Here is a 10,516-nt window from a genome sequence, read left to right on the forward strand (position 1 = left end):
TACTTTAAATATAGTATTTTATGTCCCCTTCTGTTCTGGGCCCTGATCTAGCAAAGGCAAATTGCCAAAATAAAGCCTTTTTTAGACACGCTAAGATCTATAGAAGGAACATTATTACTCTCTGCTTTTTCCTACAGGACTTTTTTACTTTTATTGATACCTTACCTGATCAATTAAAAAATACAATTTTACTAGTTTATAAATTACAAACTACAATGATAAATTACAATTTCAAATAGTCAAACACCCTTGATTGTACCACTACATTTTCCTAACTACAAGTTCAAAATGTAGAGGTGATAGTCATTGGATATATTGAATGTTGCTTGTTTTTTGACTGAATATACTTCAGTGTTTTTCCTGACAGATACCTGAACTATTTTAAACTGCCATTTTCAATTATTACATTATTAATATTCATTCGAGTATTCAGATGTATATAGAATCTTTAATTGAATGTGCTTCCACTTTAGAAGTTTTTGTATGGTTATTTCAAATAATGTGTTTATTCATTAACCAACTGACTGAAACATGCGATTCTCCCACTGCTACATATGGGCGTATGGAATATATTCAGTGCAAATCAAAAATATTTACAATTAGGTATTAACCAGAACGTCGTATGCTTTTTATGACAGTCTTTGTTGTCATTTTGAAGGCAGGTGAAATTCCAGTTGTAAATGTCTTTCATTTAATTTATACACTTAACAATTCAATGTAATGGTGTTTTGATGTCTAGGTGACACAATTTGCTACAGAGGGCAGTTCGGGACGTGTCCGTGATGAAAATCAGGATTTATTTTCATCTTCTTGCAACGATAATTCTTAATACTAGCCATCCCACGTTCATGTAAATGTATACCTGTTGTTCTTTTTCTTCTAAAATGTTAAGGAGACGTGTACGCCGTTAATTTAGTCCGTGTTCTGTAGTTTACATGTGTACATTTTCTGTTAGTCGTTCTGTGCAAGGAAGAATTAATCCAGCCTATGTCTCGTGTGCAGCTTTACTTGGTTTCTTCACTTAGTTTTAAACAGTGGAAATACGGCAGCTTACTAACAATTATTCGCCTTCTCGTTTAAAACTGAAATAACCGATTTCGTAACACATAAAACATATCACAGCTTGTTTACTAAACAACCATTATTATTATTATTATTTCTCCTTTGCATTGTCAAAGTACATTTAAGAAAAGGCTATGCTAAATATAATAGGTTCCCGTGGCTGTTATGCAGAAAACATTCATTTTTCTTAGATGTCCATTAATGTGTTTTTATTTATAATGTTTCAACATTGTTATTAAAATAATCAAAATTAGAAAAGAATGTAGATAAGTAGACAAATATTCTTCGTGGAAAATGCAATCTACATTTTTTTTTAAATCTACAACTTCAGATTAATAAAATCTTCAATTTTGTTTAATTTGGGAGAAAAACATTTCAGAAAAGCGTAGTTTTGTTCCAAGAGATAAGTAAATTTGCAAATAGACGAATAACTAAAATGATCCGAAATCAACAAGGAATTATACAAAAAGTAAATATGCGAAAATGGCATTTTTAGTGAGCGATGGCCCGTAAGCACGACAGTAGCTACATACTGTATTTACTAAGTCTAAAATTGTTTATAAGATCGATTCAATACAAATTAAAAGAAAAACACCGTCTTTTACATTTAAATGTTTTTTGTCCAGACGTTTAGGACTGAGATTCCAAGAAGAAGAATGGATCTGAAACCCAGTACTCACAGTGACACCACCCTAGATGACAGCACCAGTGTAGTTTGAAACACTTTCCGTGGCTGTGAGTTGCACAGATAGAAAGCCCGTCACAAGGCAGAAAGTCGGGTCTCCCGGCGCAGCTCTTTGCCAGTGCCTGTGCCTCGTCCAACTTGTCACTTTTCGGAACCTTCTGGCTTCCCGAGGCAGTCATCGCACAAATCCCAGGATCGACCCCGAACAAAGAATATTCCCTACTCGAGCAGTTAGCGCATAAATGACGGACGGGAAAAAAAGAACGCCCTTGTCAGCTGGTATTATATACAACAATACCTCATAACGTGCGCTCAAAAAAGGCGTTTTGGTGACACCTCCAAATTAGCCTGCTCATACCCATAAAGGATACAATAAAAACACGAGTCCTGGTGTTCTGCAATATGAAAGTAGAACCGCTGGAAATTAAAAAAAAACACACGCTATTGTCAGTAAATGGCCGATTCGCGTAAAAATACAGTTGATATATTGCACAACCCGTCTTCGATCTGTATTTGTAAGAGTGTCGGTCGTTAATTCCAACTGAAAAGAAAGTCCCCACCCGAGGATCAGCGCGCCGAACTCCCCTAGCCGTGCTTTCGCTTCCCCCTCTGATGCTTCTCTGTTTCAACTTTATCACAACTCAGCAGTTAAATGGGAAGTCAGGGGGTCCGGTTACTCGCGACAGAAATGTGCAGGGCTTAACCCAGAGGTCTGTTTTTGAATCCATACGGTTTAAAATAATGTTTTTCAGAACAGTTCATAAGATGTAACATTGTATTGAAATTGGTGCCGAAACTGCAGTGTCTTAGCCTTGGTATCGACAGCTTTACAGTTAAATTCCTCTTCACCAGCAAAAAAAAGTAGGTGCGGTATGCTACCTGGGTGCCTTGTGTACAGATCTCATCAGTCTCACTCAAACCGGGATCCCAAGCGCACTCATCACGAAGCTAAACTGGATGTCCGCAATTCAGATAGTCATTAACACTGAGGTTGCATAAAGGTGCCAAATGAAAATGGTTAGTTGCAGCATCTCTAAAAACAGTCTTCTTACATTGCAGAAAAAAATAAGTTAAAAGTTGGATGTTTTGCAAGACCGTTTGTAAATCCGTTTCTTAAAAGTCGCTTCGACTGTCGCTCACCGAATTCCTGTTTACTACTACGAGCTGCTGAAAGATTTCTATTGTAAAAAAAAGAAAAAACACATTTCGACAGGCTACAGTTTTGAATCCCGACCCTCCCTCTCCGTGTAATAGCTAGTACCAAGGATGCAGCCTGGCCCCGGAATATGAATACCTAAATAACTTGGTTTTTTGAATCCAGCACAGATGCACCAGCGGGTGGCGCTGCGGAAGTACTAGTCATGCCCACTATAGACTATAGCCTGCAACTGCACTGAATGAGCACTAAACCCAGCAGTCTTCAAACACGCTTGAAACATTGATTGAAAATGTGTCTTTCATCTAGCTTTCATACCTGTTTTTTCGGAATAGCACAGATATCCATATTCTCCAAATTTACGTTTACATCATGATCAGCAGATATTGATCTACATATACCAATATCTATAATTTTAACAAGGCACTTTACCATTCCATGGGATTAACGGTGTTATACAGTATATGGTTAGTCTCTCTTTAAGATTATTTCATTAAGCATGGAGTACCACATTTATTTTATATCAAGTGTAGTTCAGGCAATGCAATTAATCTGCCTTTCATGCTGCAGGACTGAACTCAAAGAACCTTATAATACAGTTTAGATATACTATGGCTCCAATAAGAATTTTGTTATTATTTTAAAACCACAGCACATATACAAAATACACAGGCCTGTTGAAGGAACTGTAAGTATAGTGCACAATCTTCATTCAGAAGTCACAGAAATATTTTTTTTCTGGTACAAAGGTATTTGCATTTTGTAGGTGTTGTACCTACATCCATGAAAAAATCTTAAATAAGCAAGTAATACTAACATAATTCAGTACAAATCAGTGACACATTTTGAATAAAATGTCTAATGGATCATGTATTGTACTGTAAATGTCAAGGGTGTAGTATCATCCCTCCCTCTTCCCCATTTGAAAGAACAGGTGTTTTAAAAATTGCTGGAGGCCTTAGGTAAAACTGTTTTTGGTTCTTTTCCATATGGTCCTCAGCATGATGATTCCTTAAAAACTAGACATAAAATAACTCTCACGCAGGGAAACAAAGCATTCTTAAAAGCTAAAAATGTCTTTTCAATGTCTGCTGCTGCTTTACAAGTGTGTAAAATAACTACCGCGTTGATCTTAAATAATGTTGTGTCATAACCCCAGGAAAATGTCATGCTCTGGTTACTGTAGAACTCTTAACATAACTCCTATGTCACAGTATAATCTTTAGACTCCTTAAAATGCTTCCATTGACTTTGTAGAGCTTAAGTGTGCAGTTCAGGTGGGTAGCTGCATCAGCATGCGTAGGCTGCAAAGGAACAAGTAATAGGTTTATTCCATGCTGAAAAAAAGAAGAAAGAGAACACAACGTTTCGGCCATGGAGCCTTCTTCAGGTGTCGCAGACTGCAGACTTGTTAAGTGTGCAGTGCCTTGCCATCTTCACCTCTCCAATGAAGTCCAAATCTGTTGAATGACAAATGATGTCTATGTAACAGGACTGAGCAGGTTAATGACGTGACATCAGCCCCATTGAAACCTACAATAGATAGTGTACCATACTGCTGCAGCAGACGATGTGGCCTTTTGGCACAGACTAAACCTAAAAGACAATTGCAGACAGATGTGCATGAGCAGATCAATAATGTCCCCATGAGTGGAAAGAGGAAAGATTTGCAAAAGTGAACATGAATTTAGGAGGGGATACAGATTTTCAAGGGAGTACTGAATTGGATATCATGCTGCCAAGGGTAGATCAGAGCTACACACATTGTAGATACACTATACATTGTAGTTAATATTTTTAATCATCAAGCCTTGAATATTTAAACTAAATAAATTTATAGGTTAACTACTAAGTTAAACGTCAACAAAAACCCAAAGAAAAATCAGAAGCTAAAATATTTTGATTGCATATGTATTAACTGTCTTTATCATTGTTGTTATGGCAGCTCTCCATAAAAAGGGAGCTAATACTTATTTAAAACATTTTGATCCCTGAGATTAATTTGACAAATCACACAATCAATTGTATGTCATCCATGTGTGCAATAAAAAGGGGTTCAGATGTTTTCAGAATAAATACACCCACCTTTGTCATGTCCCTCAGTCAGGTAGTAAATGTCAGTAAAACTTCAGCCATGAAGACCAAAGATCTTTCAAAACAAGTCAGACCTAAAAACCTAAAACTGGGACGAAAGTATTGATTGGAAACCAATAGAAAATCTGTGGCAAGATGTTGGTGTTGCTCTTTTGTGGTGGATGTCATGGATTTTCCATGTCAAAGTGGATGTGGAAAATGTAGTATTGTAGTATTTGGACCCTCTGTTGTATGACACTCTGAAAATAAAAACACATTAAATTAGACTTGTTCCATTTTTATTTACACACAGTAACCCACATTAGCCAAGTGAAAAATACAATTACAAGACTTTAAGTATCCCATGGAGCACAGTCAAGACCATCATTAAAAAGTGGAAGGCATATGGCACCACCCAGACCTTGCCTAGATCAGGCCATCCCTCCAAACTGGATGACTGAGCAAGAAAGAGACTGATCATAGAGGCTACCAAGAGGCCGATGGCAACTTTGAACAAGCTACTGGCCTTTATGGAAAAGACTGGTCATTGTGCGCATGTGACAACAATATCACAAGTGCTCCACATATCTGGACTGTATGGGAGGGTGGCAAAAAAAAAAGCCACTCCTTAAAAAAAGCCACATCAAGTCTTGTTTATGCTAAAAAGCACCTTAAAGATTGTGTGGCCAAGTGGCAAAAGGTGCTGTGGTCAGATGAGACCAAAATCAAACTTTTTGGCCGGAATACAAAACAGTACACCTGGAGAAAACCCATACATCTTACCCATCCAAAGAACATCATTCCTACAGTAAAGCACGGTGGTGGCAGCATCCTGTTGTGGGGGTGTTTCTCTTCAGCTGGGACTGGGGCAGTTGTCAGGATAGAAGGGAAGATGGATGGTGCAAAATACAGGGAAATTCTTGAAGAAAACCTGCAGCCCTCAGCCAGGAAGTTGAAAATGGGAAGATGGTTCACCTTTCAACATCACAATCACCCAAAGCACACCACTAAAGCAACCGTACAGTGGCTGAAGGACAGGAAGGTGAAGGTCCTTGAGTGGCCTAGTCAGAGCCCTCACCTAAATCCCATCGAAAATCTTTTGGAATGACTTGAAGAGGGCAGTCCATCAACGGTCACCACACAGTTTGACTGAGCTTGAACAATTCTGTGAGGAGGAATGGGCAAATATTCCTCCCTCTAGGTGTGGAAAGTTGGTAGAGATGTATCCAAACAGACTGAAGGCTGTAATTCAAGCAAAAGGTGCTTCCGCCAAGTATTCTCTTATCCAACCCAGTTATTATACTTTTTTTTTAGAAATGTTTATTTCTTTTTTCATTTGGATGTTGTAAGGTACGATGTACGATTTTATTTGTCGTCTTTTTGGGCTTTAGGGCAACAAAGGTGAACATTTTGAAAGGGGGTGGTGACTTTCTATTCCTACTGTATATATTATTGTATGTCATAGAATGAAATAGAAAATTATAGAAAATTCAGTAAAATTCAGTCAGAATTTTGTTGCATAAATATTATTGCTGCTGTGAATTTGAACACAGCCATGAAGGGGTGCCTCCTATATCAGAGCCATGCATTTCCACTCCCTGGAGAGTGGTGAATTTTACTATGCCAAAAAAGGTCTCCTGCTAATAGACTTTAATCATCCAGGAACATCCAGGTTCCAAAAGGTTGATAGTACCCCTGTTACAGCTTTAAATTTCTAAATGAGAACGAGGGTGTACATCTATTTTTATCTGGGAAAAGAGGAAGAATACAGCACTTAGATTGATCACTTCCTGGTGAAAAGGAAGAAAGCAATTTACATAAAACCAGGACTAAAGTTCTCATAGTATGAAGACATGGGCTTTCAGACATATAATTAACAGAATATATAGTATGTGATAAAACAACTGGGAAATTGTGACCATGATATAACAACTTTTAAATCTCTAAAGGCTTATTGATAGAAAAAAAGGGCTTACAGCACATATTAAGCTAATAGATGGATTCAAAGCAAAAGAATAAAAATTATTACGATTTTAAAAACTTTGTTATGAACAATATTCTATGACAAAACATATTGTTAAAGACTCAAAACCTATTCTTCACTAAAACAAGAGAACACATAACAGGGCTGCATGAAGACAGCATACAAAGGACAGATTCAAAGTTAAAAGAAGAGAGTACTGTGCTCTTCTGAGATCTGCAACATACACTACAAAAACATTAGGTCTACAATTTTAGAAAAATGAACCATGAAGATGAGAGACAGTTTATAGAAATATGTGGTGATGCAGGAAAAAGCAGGTGACTAGCAACTAAAATCATAAACTTCGCAATCTAGAGGGGGCCATTCAACCCATATAGGCAGTTTGTTTGTTAGTACTGTAGCTAATAGATCTGAGATTCTTTCTTGAAAGCAATGGCAATCAACATTACATAGCAACATGCCTGTGCAACGTGTTCTAGACTCTCAACAAACCTTTGCATAAAGAAGTGTCTGATGTTCTCAGTTTTAAAAGCACTTCCCCTTTGTTCTTTCCTATTTTTGAGAAGACAAAAAACATCCTAAAAATTAAAAAAAGATGATTAAAATATACTGACCTATATAGTTTAATGGATGAATAAAAAAATGTTTTCAGAATCTGCATTAAAGAGGTTCTTTCAGAGATGATTCATTAGACAATTGCAAAGGATTAGGCACATGTCTGCCTATAAATTAATGGAGTTATTCCACCTGGACACAATAATCAGTATTTAAAGAGTAAAGTGCCTCCAGATCTTTAATATTGGATCAGATTTTTGTATTCTCATACACTTCTAGCCATCTAGCTTTTTTAGAGACTCTGGGTTTTTTTCCATCAGTAGTTCACATATATGGAAATGATAGGAAATTTTTGCAAAAATAGTTTTAAGTGAAATCTATTTAAAGAAAATTATTGAAAATGATTTTCACGAAGAGGAAAAGGAGAATATCCTTCAGAAGTCACGGAAAAGGGCAATAACAGACAATAGGTTATATACAGTATGTAACTATAACGCACCTACAGTACATTTGCTTGTTAACATGGCCCTGAACATGTACAGTCTACACATGGCAAAACTACTCTGTCTGTTATGCCCAGCCAATGAAACCTGTAGTTATAAGTAAAAGAAAACTATGTTTCTTCCACAGGCAGTCCAGAATTGTGTTTTTAGTTTTGAATACTACTCATTATCAAAATGTTATTTTCTCTTCAGCTGCACAGTTTATCTGTCCCTGGCTGAAATCAGTACTGCCTCACAGCAGCTCTGAGGAAGCAGCCCACTCTCCTTTAAGCAGAAATCACATGGCACTGTGTACATGATGATGTGCTGCTGGCTGAAGTCATATCTTCTCCTGCTGATACATATCTGGCCGCCTCAGTACAGAAATTAAGTGGACAACTGTTTGGACTTTGAATGGTCTGTTAAGGAGGCCATCCCTGGGTTTAATTTTTTTTAAGGTTTCAAAATTTGGAAATTGAATTACAGTACATAGCCAGCTTTTGCAGTTTGTTTTTACATGGAATAAATTATTTTCTACAAAACAAACCAGACACCTTTATTATAAACAGCAAGAGAAATAGGCAAATACAGAAAGAAAACAATGTTAAAAAGGCATGTTTGTTAAAAAACTAGGTAAATACTAGGTAAATAAAAAAATACAGGTATGTACTGTAGATATGAGTATAAAAAGAGAAAAAAAACTTGTAATCCAGACCCTGGCTTCATACAACAGAATACAAGCAAAACATTGGGCTACAACATATGAGTTGGACTTTACTGAAGAAAATTATTACTTTGTCCTTCTTTGCTAATAAACATTGATACCAAAGTGCAATGGAATTTATGGTCTGAATTTATCTCTCAGTGATGTAACTGAGAGAAAGTCCCATTCAGTTCTGATTAGTTCATTATTTATTGCTCCTTTGCTCCAGTCCAATTATATTGTATTCAATTGGTCTTGCTGAACTATCAATAATGTTGATTTCCTAGCTGATGGAATGGCAATTCATCATCACATTTTTTAGATCACACTATTCATCAAGCTCATAACAGTTTTTGGTGATGTAATGAGACAAGTACTGGGTTTTATTAGATTCAGTGATCCATTTACATGACACTGCGAGAAAACATATCTCACCTTCAGAGCAAGACCCATGCTGTGAGAAGAGATACAGATCTAATTTAGTTTAATGCAATTGTCTATCTACATTACCTTAAATCTTTCATGGGCGTTATTTGACAGCATACAAGTTGCTAATTGAAACAAAACTGCACTGCACTTATACTGAAACATTTTATAGGTCTAAGTGAGCAGATAATATAAAATTGATATTTTTTTAGAATTTTCTGCATTTGCAATGATACAAGGAATACATAAACACTATCACTAGACACATTGAAATCGTCATCGTCCCCAAGATTTTCAGTTTACAACTATAGCACCTGTGTATTCATAACCTGTCTTGACGGTCAATCATGAAAGGCCTTAAATTTCTTATATTAAATTTCATTGTCTGGCACAGAACTGTCTGTGTTTTTGTATTGCTGTAAACATGTTCAATGTTAAGAGTAGACATACTGTAAAAAATAATCTGTTGCCATTGTATGGTACTTTTCATTGAAAAGGAGCTACTTTGGGTGGAAGTCTGCCTTATAAAACATCAATAATGAAACATGATATATGTTTCAGATGAAACATATATCCTAAAACATTTTAGAACAGCATTATTTGCTCTTTGACCTGTGGCACTTAAAGAAAGATACTGGTTGTGCTAATTTATTATTACCACCTGTTTCCTATTAATTCAAGAACAACTGCAAACAACAACTGTTATTCAAGCTAGGTTGAATAATATGAGCAGAACTGAGAACATAAGAAGAGTTACAAATGAGAGGAGGCCATTCAGTCCAACCAGACTGTTTAGTTGGTCCAAGGAGCTCATCCAGCTGTTTCTGGAAAGATACTGTGTTCCATACTCCCTCTACCCTTTGCGTAAAAAGTTTTCACTACACCTGTATTCCCTGGTTCATGTTCTACTGTTTATTATTGTACTCTGGTTATGGGTGGAGCAGTGACACTGTGGCTAAGGATCTGTGGCTGGAAAGTTGCTGGTTCAAATCCCCCGGCCGGCAGAGGAATCTTCCTCTGTTGGGTGACTGAGCAAGGCCCTTAACCCCAACTGCTCCAGGAGTGCTGTATTAATGGCTGCCCTGTGCTCTGCCCCCAAGATTCTCTTTCCCCATCTGTGTGCCTGTGTGTCTCATGGAGAGCAAGCTTGGGTATGTGAAAAGACAAATTCCTAATGCAGAAATTGTATATCTTATTTGTAAGTACATTACAGGTAGGCTGACTCTGTACTGTAAATGCATTTGAGGATTTTAACTTCCTTGTAATCTTCTGTAATCTTCTGCACCAGAATGTATCTACTGTAGTTGCTCTTCTGTGGGCTGATTCTGCAGCGGAGGTAACAAAAATTGTACCCAATATTCTAAATGAGGTCTTAGGTCTAGTGCATGTT

General features: G+C 36.9%; 1 protein-coding gene across 2 annotated transcripts in view; it reads right to left on the reverse strand.

Annotated features, from left to right (window-relative positions):
• LOC148821822 (UPF0524 protein C3orf70 homolog B-like) overlaps window positions 1–2,908 on the reverse strand; it is a 35,071-nt gene extending 32,163 nt beyond the window's left edge. For both annotated transcript variants that reach the window (XR_016093937.1, XM_088931175.1), the window contains exon 1: window positions 1,743–2,908. Coding sequence is in view for 1 of the 2 variants with exons in the window: in XM_088931175.1 (XP_088787301.1) it covers window positions 1,743–1,926 (184 nt within the window). In the remaining variant the exon portion in view is untranslated. The remainder of the gene's footprint in view (window positions 1–1,742) is intronic.
• Between the last annotated feature and the right edge of the window lie 7,608 nt (window positions 2,909–10,516).

The sequence above is a fragment of the Atractosteus spatula genome, chromosome 13, assembly GCF_055471065.1.
Source record: "Atractosteus spatula isolate fAtrSpa1 chromosome 13, fAtrSpa1.hap1, whole genome shotgun sequence".
Classification (NCBI taxonomy): Eukaryota; Metazoa; Chordata; class Actinopteri; order Semionotiformes; family Lepisosteidae; genus Atractosteus; species Atractosteus spatula.